The sequence below is a fragment of the Oryzias latipes genome, chromosome 2, assembly GCF_002234675.1.
Source record: "Oryzias latipes chromosome 2, ASM223467v1".
Taxonomy (NCBI): domain Eukaryota; kingdom Metazoa; phylum Chordata; class Actinopteri; order Beloniformes; family Adrianichthyidae; genus Oryzias; species Oryzias latipes.
This window is the reverse complement of record NC_019860.2, coordinates 11114282-11129963: the sequence shown is the minus strand read 5'-3', so window position 1 is coordinate 11129963 and position 15682 is coordinate 11114282. Positions and strand designations below refer to the sequence as shown.

The window sequence follows — 15682 nt, the reverse complement described above, 5'->3', positions numbered from 1 at the left end:
GAGGAGGAGTCAAACTTTATGAGTGGCCTGAAGCTCCCAGCAAGCTCAGGAAACTTTGACAAATCCACTAAACTCAGGATTAGAAAGGAATGTAGAGAGTTGAAGAGCGCATTTTTTTACATACCAAACACATGAAAGACACATAAAAAAAACATTTAAAAGTAAAGACAAGTATTCAACATTATTTTTTTAATAAAACCAAAACTAGAAACATTTGCTTTAGAAAGATTTTATTTCAGTAACATCACAAATACAAATACTGACTTAAATACAAGGTCACCATTAGTTTAAAAAAGAAATAGTTTGACATTTGTAAAACATAGTCATTTTTACCCCATAAAATATCATTTTTGTGTTTGTTTTTTTGGCAACAATCTGGATAAGAAACATCCTTAGCATTTACAAAATATATATAGATATATTTTTTTTAAATAAACATAAAAATTATCTTGATTAATATTCGACTTTTTTTTTTTTGACTAACGGAACAAAATGTAAAGAACATTTTTCTTAAGCTATATTACTTTGATGCTTAAAAAAGTCCTCAAACATATGAAAAAAAAATTTTTTTCATATAATTCTGCTTCGTTCCTTGACTAAATGACTTAATCTTTGACTTTCCTGATTTATTAAAGCTTAAACGTGTTAGATTTTACTAATATTGTGGCCTGGAAACAGCTAGAGATGCTATGAAACCAAACCTGGGCCTATTAACATCCACTCAGAGCGTGAGGTTGTGTTATTTGACATAGATTTTCAGTCCTTTGGTTCATGTTAGTTTGGTTCCAAAGAGCTAATCTTTGCCTACAAGTTTATTTACTCAGTAGCTGCATTCCGACAAGTAAAAAAACTTCAGGCGTCTCATATTTACTTTTGTTTTTCATTTAGAAAGTAATAAGTACACCGCTGTCCAGCATCAGGCCCCTCAGGCTGAAAACAAAGATTTGACAGGAAAAAAGAAGAAAAATAACCTCCAACTTCTGCAACAGGAAATCTGAAGATGTGTAGTCATCCACTGAAGCTCCTTCTTTTTCCATTTACAGAGAAAATATACAAAAAAAAATCCATAAAAAAATACCATGTTTACAGGTTAAACTAAGTGAAACAAGAGTAACTTTTACATTTGTGTATCTAGTCATAAATACAAATTCTACATATTTTACATTTACCTTTTAGGATAAGTGGATAACATATATATATAGATATATATATATCTATATATATATATAGATATAGATATATATATATATATACACATTTGTGTGTGCATGTATGTTATATGCTCAAAAGTAGTGCGTAGCCTGTCCAGAGCTTCATGTTGCTTTTGCAGACTTTGATGATATTTGGTTCTGAAAAAACATAAAGGAGAAAAATGTAAACAAATATAATAACCATGAGGGATTAGGACTAAAAAGTAATGTTTGGCCTGAATAAAAGGCTTGATCCTCCATCTGAGATTGGATTTGCTCTAAATCTGCTCAGTTTGGGTGTTTTCTTGTCTTAGGACCTGAACTGGACATTTTTTATTGTTTTGTGTTGAGCTTTCTTGATTTTGAGGTTGGCTTACCAATTCTTCTCTGAACTGTCACTGGAAATGTTTTAGTTCATTTTGGCATAATTCACATCAATCTTGGCAACGCACATTTAAGCAGACACTGTCAATGAAAAGTCTATGAAAACCATTGACAGAATAATTGAACTGGACTCAGTGACCCCTCCCCCCTGGCGTTCCAAACAGCAAGTACCTGCTGGCTCCAAGAAACCAAAATCCCATAGACTTCGATAGAGAAATAAACAGCTTTAACTTTTTCATTAATATTTGCCATTCTTGCTCTGATACCTTTTTCCTATCATATTCTTGCTGATCCACGTTTTCTTTTAATGATATTTTTTCTTTATCACAAGTTATTCAAGTTATAAACTGACCAATCAGATGCCTCGGTAAAAGCATGTGGTGCTCGCTGGCCCCCACCTAGAAAATTTGATTGACAGATTCTCATGAGCCCGCTTTCAGTCAAAGGGATGTGGACTTCCAACAAGCTTACGCCTGATAGGCAACAGTGGTTTCCATAGCAATGTTAACTCAAACCGACTTGAACCAATCACTGTCACATGGCGATGTCCGTATAGCAGAAAAGTGGAAACTGAAGTGGTTTCATTTTGAGGGAGCCTGAAGTAAGGCATTTTCTTTTGAGTTCAAGTCTAGAAAGCAAGTTTTTAAGTCCAATTTCCGGCTCTACGTACATAACCTGTAGCCATTGAGCGCGCATTGAAAGTTAAACTTGTCGAACTTTAATCAATCATTGGCTCGGATTTGGTCGTTTTCAAAACAGAATACCTAATCATTGCTGTTTGTGCCCAGTTGGAATTCCATGACACCAAGTCTTTCATGTATCGGAATAGAGCTATCAAAGAAAAAAGCCTGGAGCAAGATTCGCAACATTTGAACCATTTCAACATTTCACACCAAACCTCTTCTAACTGTGAGTACATGTGTTAGTGGCAGTGACAGTCCAGGGGGAACACCAAATGCTAAAAGCGTTTTTTAAAACTCTTGATTCCCTTCAGGTAGTGTAATGATTGTGCACCAGCCTCACCCTGCTTATTGGTAATTCTCATCAGCTGGGACACCTCTTCTATAATCTGCCCATAACTAGGATGTAGTATGTATAAGCCTTTAAATCCAGTGTTGTTGGTATTTGGATTTATATTTTGTTTGGATTTTTGGCCCTGACCTGTGTGGGTTTTGCCATCTGCTTGAACCTGGACATGTTGTTTCAATTGGTTAAAAGACACCTGTCTACACCCTCAAACTATCACAGTCCAAACTCCACTATGGCTAAGACCAAAGAGCTGTCTGAGGACACCAGAAACAAAATTCTTGACCTGGACCAGACTGGGAAGACTGATTTGGCAGTAGGTAAGCAGCTTGATGGGAAAAAATCAACTGTGGGAGCAATTACTAGAAAATGAAAAACATACAAGACCACTGATCATCTCCCTCCATCTGGGGCTCCATGAAAGATCTCACCCTGTGGGGTCAAAATGATCACAAAAACAGTGTGTAAAAATCCCAGAACCACACAGGGGGACCCAGTGAATGACCTGCAGAGAGCTAAGGCCAAAGCCTATCATCAGTAACACACTACACCGCCAGGGACTCAAATCCTACAGTGCCAGATGTGTCTGCTTACTTAATCCTGCACATGTGCATGGCTAGAGCATCTGGATGATCCAGAAGAGGAGTAGAAGAACCTCATATGGTCAGATGAAACCAAGATAGACCTTCTTGGTCAAAACTCAACTTGTGTTTGGTGAAGAAAAAAAATGCTGATTTGTATCCAAGGTACCAGTACGACTCATCCATGTAAATGAAAGGATTAAGGGGACCATGTATGGTGAGATTTTGAGTGAAAACCTCCTTCCATCAGCAGGAGGATCAAAGATGAAACGTGGCTGGATCCTTTAGCATGACAATGATCCCAAACACAACACCTGGGAAATGAGGGAGTTGAGTCATATGACATATTTAAAGGTCATACAGTCTACAGATCTCAACCCCTGAGAAAATCTTTAGAGGTGTTAAAATCCATGTTGCACAGCATCTCCCAAAACATCACAGCTCTAGAGGAGATCTGCATGAAGAAATTAACCAAAAAAGTAGCTACAATGTGAAAACTATTGACTGCATATGAAAACTAGACTTAGTGACCCCTCCCCCCTTGCTTTCCAGAACTGAGATGATTGATATATGCCAAATATGTCTTTTCCACTATACTTTGCAAATACAGTCTTTAAAAATTTTAGTTGAAGTGTACGGTTAATTTGAAAATCCCATTTAATTAAGATTAATATGTTTTTTTCAAACTATTTCAATTTATTTGACTGTTGCTCAACATCATTTTTTCACTCTTTTTCACTGCTTTTTCCACTCTCATATTAAGTTTATTATTATTTAGTTTTTTCACATTTTATTTAAATATTTTATTTCATTATCATTTTTTGCAGTAATCAAATGAGGCACCGGTACTCTTTTTTTGTCTTGTTCTTCTTTATACTAAACTTTGGTTTTATTCTGTACAGTACTTTGATAACTTCTGGCTGTAAAAATAAACTCGGACTAGAAATTTGATATCCGGTAATCTTATGATAATCTAATTTTAAATGAATTGGATTATAATTCATTTAAATTTTAATAATAATCTAATTTCAAAACATAAAATCAGCCAGATTTAATAGCAATAGTTAATGTGGAGTAGGTGCTTTTAATTTGAAATTGAAAAAAAAAATAAACTAAAAATTTATAATCAAAGTTTGTTTCTGAGAAGTTTTAAATTCTCAAATGGAAAAAAAAAAGTTTGATGTTTGACCGCACTGACACACTCAAACACTTTGCATTTTTAAATGTCATGTCACAGTTCTTCTCAAAATCGTGAAGGCTATGGCAGGAAGTGGGCGTTCTTGGTGTGTTTCCATGTGTGCTTTGAGTTACTGTTGCATGTGGAGTGATAAGAGGAACTTGGTTTTAGTGGTTTTTGTTCACTCCGCCTGTAGTTTCATTTGTGTTCACTGACCTGAAAGGCCAAACTGATTGACTTAATGGAAACTGAAACTTCAGCTCGCTGTAACACCCCTTGGTTTGTTTCCATGCTCGTGTTGGTTAATCTCTGGTAACAGCAAGCACTGTGCTATGGTAATAAGCATGGTAGGATGTGGTAATCGCCGTTGTGGAGGTCATTTTACCTAACTGCTGCCATTCTCTAGCTAAGATTCCAAACACGATATGAGGAGTGATTTATTTAAAAGTTATTTTTAATGTATTTTATGATGTCAGCACTGTGAGATTTTTGTTGTATTAAACATGTAAAATTGTGGGCAGTGGTGAACGGGACCGCTTCTTAGGTCTGTATTTCATACACGCTGTAACCCTTGTGCTATCCTAGGCACTTTTTTGGGGAGTTGGGTCATCTAGACCCACTAGACAGTGCTCTGAACTTTTTTTCTTCAATGATTTGTGAACCTCACTGGTGTCCATGGATTACATGAAATCTTTCCACCTTTATCCACCTTTATCATAGTAGGGAGAACACGTCAATGCAAGGGTGGGGTCATCTAAGATAGCACAAGGGTTAAAAATATGAAATGCAGGACTGGTATGCTTTGGTCCAGTTGAACATAAGCACTTTAACTCTAAGCTGCATCATCTGAGTGTTTTTCCGTGGGAAAGGTGTGGGTTAGCATGTACAGGATTATTTTATAAATCCACCTTTTCAAAGATCATTTCTAAAACAAAATACACGTTTAATATCAGACTTCTTTAGCACCATAGCTTCCTAATTTACGTGTTTTTGACTGTAGCTCTGTCCCACAAAGTAAGGCTTTCAAGTTATTAATGTGGTCTCCCCGTCTCATCTCAGATCTTACGATAAAATGCAGAATTCCAACTTTAGGTGGGGCTAAAACCAACTAAGTTACAGAACTTAGAGTCAAAATTAGCAAGTTCCAAGACCAGGTTTCCTATCAAAGCCAACAAGTCTCAACTTTAAATCCAAAAAAGGATTGACAAACCACCTGTGGCAACCCCTGTAGGAATATGCTGAGAGATGAACTGGTCAACTTCCGGTACGAGACAAAAATTTCAAGGCCATCAAATCTCCAACAGGGATATCAAGTAAAGGTCAGCAATTCCCTTAGTAAGACCAACAATCCCAAGTTGATTCTCCTCTGAGGTTCAAATAGACTTAGTCAGGGAAAGGACTAACAAGGCAATCGAGACTCTGGTCAGGTTCTAAGTAAAGGTCAACATGCTCCAATCAGAGTTGAAAGACATGACTGTCAAGTCACCAATTGGGTCCTTAACTTAAAAAAAAAGTAAATCTCCGGTTAATTTTCAAAACAAAGTGAACATTTTGAAAAAAAGCCAATAAATCCCCCATCATGCACCAACTGATGACCAGCAAGTCAAGACCCAAGATCCACAGGTTCAAGCTAAACCCTTAGTCACATTCAACCATCTGGGAGCTGTGGGTTTTTAGGTTATCAGGGCCCCTGAAGGGTTGTGGAGTGCAGGTCTGTCTTGCAGTTCCTTTGAGGCTCATGCCGCCACCTCAAGGGACATCGTGAAAATGGAACGTACCATTGTCGTCCGTGAGGTAAGAGTATCATGAAATATCAGAAAGGCTAATGTACTGTAAGTTTCTAGTGACGTACGGGTGATGCTGTGGTACAGTGTCCTAACGCCAAACTCTAGTCATTAGAAAGGTGTGAGTATTGACCTCTAATGGGCTGCGTTCAGAAAGCCAAATGGGATATGAAACTGCACGCAGAACGACCCTAGGATGCCGACACAAACCATGCTCTGATTGCCTTATTTTCTCATCTCTAACAGTCAGACTATGAGCACAGAGCACTAACATGTCCCTTGAGCAGTCTGCAGGATATGGGGGAGGTCAAAACAATGAAAAATCCAAATGTCTCTCCTACTTTACCCTGACTTACCCTTGTGTGTTTTTTCAATGTTTGCAACCTCCTCTACAGGCTCACTTAGCGGTCTACGATCTTAATATTTCACGTGGGCCACCTGCAAAGTTTGCCCATTTTTTATCCTTAGACAGCCCGTTTCCCCCCATAACGGTAGTAATGACTATGGCATTAATTTTCTCTAAGTCTACTCATCTTATTTATTTATCATTGCACACAGAACCGTGTAGTTGTTATACCCAATATCAAGTGTTCATTGTCCTGGTACTATCCACACAAGTTTAACAGTCTTTTCATTAATAAATTAATTAACTGTAAAAAAAAGAAAAAGTGTGTGATTCTTACATTTTTGTCCGGCAGGGTGACAGTCAGGCATGTTTTGGTTTTCAAGCTCAAATTCAACTTCTTTTTCCACAGGTAATAAAACTCGACACACTCCGACAGAGACTTGGTCTTAACCTTTGAAAAGGAAAAGGAAAAGGAAAATCCGATGTTCAGGGCTACTTATCAATGACATTTTGTTCTAGAATTTCTACAAATTGATGAAGACTAATATCTAAAGGTTTTTTTAAGGAGGACTTAATGATTTAAAATTGGTACTGGATGTTTTTCTTTTCAGCGTTAACTTGTATGACTTAGAACTTTATTTTTAACTTGTCCTGTACAACAGCTGAGCAAACAGATCGGAGCCTCTTGTATTGGACACATTTTACTGCTTCATTAGGGGTTTATGGATCTTCTGACACACGAGGTGTATATTTTTACAAACCTCTTTTGTGTTTGAGGCTAAGCTTTATTCGTTATAATTATATTTATATGCATTCCTTGTTGGACCGGACATAAAAAAAGAAGAGAGAGGAAGAGAGTGGGATGTTAGACAGGTTAAGATGGGGGACATAGAGGTGGTGGGGGAGCAGTCGATAACTTCTTATTTAACTACAAGGGAGACGTGGCGCTTTGTAAGTCTTGCTTACGGATTTGCAGACACTGCGAAAGTCTTTACGATGGAGCTGCAGGGACTTGGTCAGAAGCCTCTTCTCAGCTGCACTCCAGCTAACACCTACAACACAAGGAAGATGAACCTGTGAGTTAAAAGCTTCTGCGCAGTAGATCAGGGCCCTTTATGAAGTGGAGTAGGAGTTGAAGCTCACCATTTTGACTCTTCCTTGGTGTTGTCAGCAGCTTCTCCACTGTCAGCTGAAAGAAAACGGATTTAAATCAGCGTTTACATTGTCATGCAGCTGTCCTTTTTTATTGTTTTACTACAGTTGATAACATCTGATGTCATAATTGCGATGCAAATCACAAGTCTTATGTTGTGTACACACAGGTATCTGTGGTGCGTTCAAGAGCGCACTAAACATGCATTCTTTGGCACGCTTTTACTATATGGTGTTCACACTGGACTGTTACTAACTCATGTACCTACAGTTGGAAGAAGCTTGGTGAAAACTGTCAAAGCGAGGCAAATCTTGGCAATCTTGCTCCAGGCTTTTTCTTTCACAGCTCTAGTCTGACTTTTGAAAGACTTGGTGTCAAACCGCAATTATTAATGTCTCCGTCATGATCAATTTCAAACGTTTGGTATTTCTGTGAATTAAAAAGGACGTCATCCATGTGTCACGGCCAAATCCAAGTCGCAGATTCCACTAGTTAAACTTTTAACACGTGCATTTGGTGCGTGTTTTGTATGTAGAGCCCAGAAATGGGCTAAAAACTTGCGTAGCGGAAGACTTTTAAATGCGTAAGCCAGAAACGCACATAAGGACGCGTTTACATAGACGTTACTCAAATGGACAACCAAGTTATTAATATTTGTAGTTACAATATCTTGAACAATTGACAGAAATGTCTCGTTCTAAGGTCTTTCCCTCAAAACTTCTCTCTGGTTTTCCAAATTCTTGGTCCTTTACAAAGGGCGGCCGTGGTGCAGAGGGAGAACAATTGACCTCCGATCGGAAAATCACAAATTCACTTCCCGCTCTCCACGCCCATGTGTCAAAGTGTCTTTGGGCAAGACACTAAACCCCACATGAGACCTGGCGGTTACAGGTTGGCACCAGTGCTCTAATGTGTGTGGGTGAATGGGTGACTGTAACTGAAAGCGCCTTCTAGGAAGGTAGTAAAGTGCTATATGAGTATACACCATTTACAGTTTGTATTAATACTTTAGAGGGATTTTTCCACACAGTTCTACAAAAGATGTTTTATTGTCTCACACGGATCTTAAGAATAATCCGATTTATTATTAAAGCACAGCTGCTTTGCTTTTTTTTTATTCTTTTCATTTTGTGGCACCAAAGTATTTTCTTTTACTTCAAGATTTGGGTGAGTGTATTAAAACTCTTGGGATTTGTGTTGGTTTTCTGTGTTTGTATTGTGATTTTTAGATCTACTTTTTAAAAGTTTAAAATCTTTTAAAAACAAATGTATAACAAAAAAGCCTAAAGCTAGTTAAATATAAAATATATAAAATAATTATATATAATATATTACTAGCATGTTTCTTTGAGGACATTTTTATTATTTACAGTATGACAGCAGTTAAGACTTCCATCAGGCAAAGTGCCCCACAATCCTGAAGCCCGCTTAAGTTCCATTATATTATGCTTCTATACTCACCTGCTAACAATGTAGAAAAATAGGTGCATTGTATGTTATACATTTACAAAGTTAAAAAACATATATAAAAAAAAAATCAGAAAGAGTTTTTTTTTAAAACTGAAGCAGACATATGTTTTACATCCAAACATTCCACAAGATTGTACCAGAAAGTCTCCTTTGCACTCTGACAGGATGTGGAGGGCGTGTTCTGGACTGGTTCCGTTTCCTGGGACCAGACTGGACTGAGCCATCATCAGCAGGGCCTGGACTGTACAAACAAATCACAATTCTCCAAATCCCCCCCAAAATAAACCTCCTAATTATTTTCATCTCTTAATTTTTGCGTACCTCTCTGTTGATTGACAGGATCTTCTAGCTTGTCCAACGGCCTCCAGGCTAGAAGTGCATTGTGGGAGTCTAACTGTGTGTACTTTGCATTCCGGAGAGGTGGGATGTCAGCCTGGAAGCTCCGCCCCAAATTAATGCGCCTGTGATGATTTCATTCCTGGTTATCAGACAGTAGCATTGCAGCAATAATCATTTTGCACAGTTACGGCTACATACGGTTGAATTTTTCTTGATGTTAGTGTTTCAGGTTGAGGACAGAATGTTGCCGGGCCAACAGGATCATCCAAATCACCTGTGATTTAGAAATTCTCGTCAGTTTTTGAGAATATGGGGAGTAAGAGGTCTGCTTTTGGTATTAAACCCCTTTTTGTTGAGTCCTGCAGTTGTTTTTAGGTCACAATAGTCCTTTTGCAGTATAAAATCTGCAAAGCTGAGTTCAACGCATTCAGTGTCAGATGGTTGACAGTGTTTTTCACATAACTTACTGTGTAACTGAACCGTCTCTGCTCTCAGCCTAACGGGGCTGAGACAGCAGTACAACCCTGGCCCGGCCCTCAGTGGACATAACATTGGGGGAGGTCTGTAATGACCTCCCCCCTCTTCCTCCTCCTCCTCCCTCTCCTCCTCCATGAGCATCAGGCTGCGATAGAGGAGCGTTCCTCTGACGGCTGGCAGAGGGGCGATGCCTTTCCTCTGTCTGCTCTTAGAGGCCGCCAGCGTTTCTTTTGTACGGACAGGAACAGAAACAGGCATCACCATAGAGGCTGAGCTCTGAAGGGAGCAGTCCTAAAAGACAGCAGGAAGGAGAATTGTTTTTTTTTTAAGACTGAGGTCACTACAGGGCAAACATCCAAAAATCTAGATAAACTGTTTGTCGCTTGTACTCATAGACTTGAATAATGAGTTCTTTTTAAAGACCCCCTCCAAAAAAATTGGGTTTTTGGTGTCTTTAAAATGTTCCTTAGGCATTTTTCCTGATGACGGAGGACATTTATTAAGAAAATTATTCTTAAAATTACATTTCTAAGTATTTCTTTATTCAAATCATTGTGAATCAAGAGCAGACGAAAAAACGCAGTTTGTAGTAGTGATGAGGGCGCTACATTCAGCGGGCCACAAGCTCCCTGCTCCGCTCTATTCTGATGTATCCATTTGCAGACTGAGATCTGTGTACATCTTTTGTTTTCCTTGTCCAAGCATCTGGCTCAATACTGTATGGCTGCATTGCTCTGATATCTGATATTTGTTGCACTGCTACTGTTAGCTTGGGGTTGTAAGGGGCTGTAAGTTAACAGATAACAGATGGATGATGGGGAATTAGGGAAGGCTTACTCCACGCCAACAGTCCCCACACAACTCAGAGGTGAAATTCTAATGAACTTCTGCCACTCTGCAGAAATTATGTCCAAAAATACAACACAGGATTTTATTTTTATTTTGGCTAAAATGGCATATTCATAATTAAAAGACCATCATGAACGCTTTCAAATAGATCAAAACATGATTGGAGTTGGACATTAAAATAGTAACCTTGAGTTATTCTAAAGTATTTGTATTCAAATAATGATAAATCCATACATTTACATCCATTTACTTCAACTAATATTTACTTTGGCGTTGCTCTGGACCTTCTTTAACCACGCTGGAGACTTGAAACCGCTGTGGGAGCGCATGTGCCCGTTCAGCGCTGCCAGGCTTCTGAACTCTCGTTTACACACCACACACAAAAGCCTACAACACAAACACACACATGGATAAGTCTAAGCGCATAGATATATATTTGTAAAAGTTTATAGTTTTATCATCACTGCAGGTTACCTGGGATCAGGAACTTCACTTCTTTTTTCAAGTTGCATCTGATTCACCTGAATGGACAAAAAATAAATAAAAATGTGTTTTTTAAGTGTGTGCTGACATTGTCTCATTTTATGCTTCATCATGTTGCGTGTGAGTGTGTGTGTGGGAGGGAGGGGGGTGTTTCATACATTTTTTTTCTTGTTTTTGATGTTTAAAATTGGAAAATGTTTATTTGTGAAGAACTTCGAGCTACTTTAGGTGGAATTTTTTTTGGTTTGATTTGTATTTTGAATGCTTAATCATGTTTTCTTTTCCCTTTTTTTTTAACTTGTATTCACTTTTATTTTTTTACTTACTCGACCTCTTCCTCGTCCTCCACCCTGCACCCTGCAGGTCACATCGGCAGAGAGGCCCTGACTTGAGTCACTACTGCTAGCAAGCGGCCCTCTTCCCAGGCAGGAGAAGCTGTTCTCGGAGCTCACAGCGCCCTTCAGGAAACCGATCAAGTCCTCAATCGTATCAGCTTGGCTCTGGGAGAAGTGTGGGCTCGTTTGATGTTGTTGCTGGTTCGTGTCAGAGCTCAGGTAGTAGGTGTCAGGCTTGTTGGGACCGCAGCCCATGGTCTGATTTCTGCTCAGCTGTGGAGTTGTTTGTGCGTGAAACCCAGTCCGGTCTGTCCTCAGGTGCATGTGAGGACCTGGACTGGAGACGGCCGGGGTTTGAGGGTAATGTGGGCTTGGCCCAGGAGTGGTGGGGCTACAGAAGGGTTGAGAGGCATTACCGTCGTTGTAATTATCATAGTAGAACTGGTTGGTTGGGTAGTCCTCTGCAGACGAGGAGCTCCATCTGCCCATGGTGCCACCTGAGTTCAGCAGAGGAGCCGGGGGCCCTGCGCTGTGGCTGACACCAAGTGAGTCACTGATGAGCAGTGGGTGAGCGTCGTAGGAGTTTGTGGTCTCCATTTCATCTCTGTGGGGAGTCCCACCATTGCTGAGCAGGTTCTGGTTCTGTAGGTGAAGATCCAGCTCAGCTGCTGTAGGGTACTGTTTCAAATCAGAAACCATTTTAATATGCGAGTAATCAGATTTAGCTGGGATGATGTCAGCCCCAACTGGTTCTTACCTGGAAGGCAAAGTCGTTGTGGAAGCAGGAGAGCTCGGAGGACGACTCACATTTGTTCCAGTCGGAGTAGTCTAGCTGTAGATTAGGGTTCTGGTGGAAAGCGGGGTGCTGAGTTGGAATTCGGAACTGTGGTGAGGGGCAGTGAGACTGGGCAAAGAGAAGGGGGTTGGCCTGGGGGGAGTTTAGGTGGGGTGAAGGGGATGTTGCTGGGGCCTGATAGAAAAGCTGAGCCTGAGGGTGGGGCATGTGAGGGGACGTGACCTGAGGTTGGGGGAATTGGAATGAGGATAACTGGCTCTGGGGTAAAAGATTTGGGGACAGCAGATAAGGGTGAGGGGAGGACACCTGGACACAAAAACAAAAGTTAGAAACATGTAGATATATAAAACAATAAGATCGCAGATTTAATACATCAAATAATAGAAAACCTTGTTGGGTGATGGGCTTCCATGGTCCTTCGAGAATGAGAAAGAAGAGAGGGGGGGTAGGGAATGCGACAGGGTGGGGTGGGGGGTTATGGGAGGAGAAGGAGACGATGAAGAAAAGGCCCACAAGTCAGACATGCTGTCATGCACACCTTTTGGCTCCGAGTGGGTGTACTGACATGACTTCATGTGTGAGGAGCAGGTGGATGTTTATGTGAGCGGTGCTCTCATGGGGCTCTGTAGGGACACATAGGCAGCGAGATCAATAACAGTGATCAGAGTCAGCTGTTGATTGATTGTTTGCACAGAAACCTATTCGCTTTTAATATCTGCTTGAGGACACTGTTGATAATGACTCTTTGCAACCACTATCTAATAATTAAGGGCTTTTATTTTGTAAGGTTGAAAGGGGGAGCAGTGGTTAGCGCCCTTGCCTCACAGCAAGAAGGCCCCCACTTCAAGTCCCGGCTGGGGGACCTGAAGCAGAACACCAATGGGGGACCTTTCTGTGTGGAGCTCGCATGTTCTTCCCGTGCGTGTGTGGGTTTTCTGCGGGGACTCCGGCTTCTTCCCACCAAACAAAAACACATACTTCATAGTAGGCCTGCCAGATATACCGCAAATTTATCGTTATCGCAATATCAAGCTGTGCAATAGGCATATTGCAAAAGTCAGCAAAAATCGCAATAAATGCCTGCCTTAAATGTGCTAAAACAATCTTATGGCAGCTTGAAGCATTTAACGAATCAAATAAATCTATTTATGCATTTGACCAATCGGATGGTGCCTTTCACGTTGTTGACCAATCAGACGAGCCCTTTTATGTTAGATGTTTGCATCCGACCTCGACGAGGGTCATTTGGAGTATAAATTTTAAACTGTTGCAATGAAATGGGAATTATGTTTTTGGTCGTTGTGCTATTATGTACCGCAAATTTTATCGTTATCGCAATATTGTTCACTCATATCGCAAGTTTTCTTCATATCGTGCGGCTCTACTTCATAGGTTAATTAGTTACTCTAAAATGCCCCTGAGTGTGCATGGTCGTGTGATCGTGTGGCCCTGCGACAGACTGGCGACCTGTCCTGTATGTCCCTGTGACCAGGGCTGCTAAGAAGATGAATGAATGACTAAAATAACTGTTTCTGTTTTGTTTCTTTTTCAGTTTTGTACGCTTTAAATATCAACATTTTCAGAAGAAAAATTGGTCAAAAATATTCACACTAAATTTAGAAATTGACCTTTCACTGAAACACTGCGGTGTGGGCTGTCGCTTACAGAAAAGAGCAGCTAAATTTAACACAAAAAATGATTTTAAACTCTTGTGGTCACATTTCCAGTCAGTTTGGCCCCACGTTGAATTTGAATTCCTGGCCCTGCTGAGTTTTAAACAGTTTTACAGTGTTAAGAGGAAACTTTAGCAGACCACACAGCAGCTGGATGGAGCTTTATGACTAAGCGTGAATGTGATAACATGACACGTTTGAGAGTCCAGAACCGGACATGATAAACTACGCCATGTCTTAAAGGGACAATTTCAGCTTTAATGTTTACTTAAACTGTATGAAATTTTAACTCCACATAAAAATAATAAAAAAACAAATGATCTGACTCTTTAATATGATTCTGAGGTCATTTTAATTTGAAACCTGTAGGGTTTCAAAATACAATAAAAATTAGATTATTGTTTAGAAGCAGCGTTTTTTAATCTAATAATGATAAAGATGCGGTTTAATCAACTTTATCTTCTCTAAAATCTTTAAACGTACCTCTCTATTTGGTAGATATATCATGCAAACCAGCATAAATAAGAAAGGCCTTCACTGAAATAAAATCAAATACATAAGGACAATTAAAATACAGATTTAAAAAGGATCTCTTAAATTGAAATAGGATTAAAATAAGATGGGCTCACCTGAAATGTCTTCGATCTAAAGAGGATGACTGTGTGTGAGCTTGTGTGAGTTTGTGTTTGTGTGTTGTCAGGATGTGGTCATATGTTCTTCCTCTCTTTGGTTGACTCTTTAGACTCTCTGCTTCTTCCTCATACAGACACATTTAGAATCTGACTGAAAACGAAAAGACTTTTACACGTTTAAGAGAACATCTGCAATCATGGACGTACATCTGTTGAATTATATATGAAATAAGAGGTTAATGTTAATAACATGTTGATGGTAAAAATGAAACTAAAAACTATTTTTGTTCTTAAAGAAGGCAAATGGCATAATAATGATGCAATTAATGCTTAATAAAATATTTATAAATAAAATTCTGCATGCTTTCTTTTCATAAATGCAATGCCCTTATTTAGAAAAACATGTAAAATCTGACAATTAAAAAACAGTTTATGAAGCCTCACGCGCTACCTGTGTGTCTTAAAAAAAGAGCAGCAAGTTTCAGTTTTGATTTGCAATTGACGTGTTTGTTCTAATCTTTCATTATTTTTTTATTTTGGATTGTTTAGTCAAAGTATTTTGTTTTCTATGGAAAAAAATAAATAAAAACATTTGAAAGAATTTTGATTAAAAACCAGAAAAGGTGGAACCTTTGTTGAGCAGCTCGCATGAAAGCCCGAGTCCTGTCTCTGCAACGAACCTATTTTTACCGTGAACGACAGTTAAAAACTTTAGGAACCAATTCTGACGCCATATGTTCCTTTTAATTTCAAAATAAACGACAAATTAGTGACCGTACGTATACAGAAATCGAAATGTATGCTGATAAGAACATAATTTTTTTTTTAAAACTAGAAGATTTATGTGTGGAATAAATACAAGTTTTGCATTGAAAGTAACAGAATACACATATCTTTCATAAAACCTATATTTAAACACCTAAGTTAGCACACCTCAGAATTTTACACATATAAAGAGTCTAATATAAGAAACAAATTTATTTTTTC

The 15682-nt window shown here is 39.1% G+C and overlaps 1 protein-coding gene across 3 annotated transcripts; it reads right to left on the bottom strand.

The window, feature by feature from the left end:
• Positions 1-213: 213 nt before the first annotated feature.
• On the bottom strand, positions 214-15661 carry LOC105355612. 3 transcript variants are annotated; one of them, XM_023964386.1, is made up of 16 exons: positions 14693-15661; positions 14547-14600; positions 12780-13013; positions 12352-12696; positions 11586-12272; positions 11251-11297; positions 11043-11163; positions 9918-10218; positions 9649-9724; positions 9433-9572; positions 9249-9352; positions 7632-7677; positions 7455-7540; positions 6826-6939; positions 2983-3032; positions 214-1349 (listed from the first exon to the last, which is right to left on the bottom strand). In XM_023964386.1, exons 3-15 carry the CDS (start codon positions 12963-12965, stop codon positions 2994-2996), a joined length of 2292 nt encoding a protein of 763 aa, XP_023820154.1. In that variant the 5' UTR covers positions 12966-13013; positions 14547-14600; positions 14693-15661; the 3' UTR covers positions 214-1349; positions 2983-2993. The 3 variants fall into 3 exon arrangements, with proteins under 3 accessions (XP_023820154.1, XP_023820163.1, XP_023820169.1); XM_023964395.1 differs by lacking the exon at positions 14547-14600; XM_023964401.1 differs by lacking the exon at positions 2983-3032 and having other exon boundaries at positions 14693-15437.
• Positions 15662-15682: the final 21 nt, after the last annotated feature.

What these genes read in the sequence shown, in the direction of transcription:
- LOC105355612 (XM_023964386.1), bottom strand. Translation starts at nt 12,965, where the DNA reads ATGAAGTCATGTCAGTACACCCACTCGGAGCCAAAAGGTGTGCATGAC. An exon ending in TCCTGTCAATCAACAGAGAG is followed by an intron (nt 9,353 to 9,432) that starts GTACGCAAAAAT and finishes TTGTTTGTACAG; the next exon opens with TCCAGGCCCTGCTGATGATG. An exon ending in TTCGCAGTGTCTGCAAATCC is followed by an intron (nt 6,940 to 7,454) that starts GTAAGCAAGACT and finishes TCCTTTTCAAAG; the next exon opens with GTTAAGACCAAGTCTCTGTC.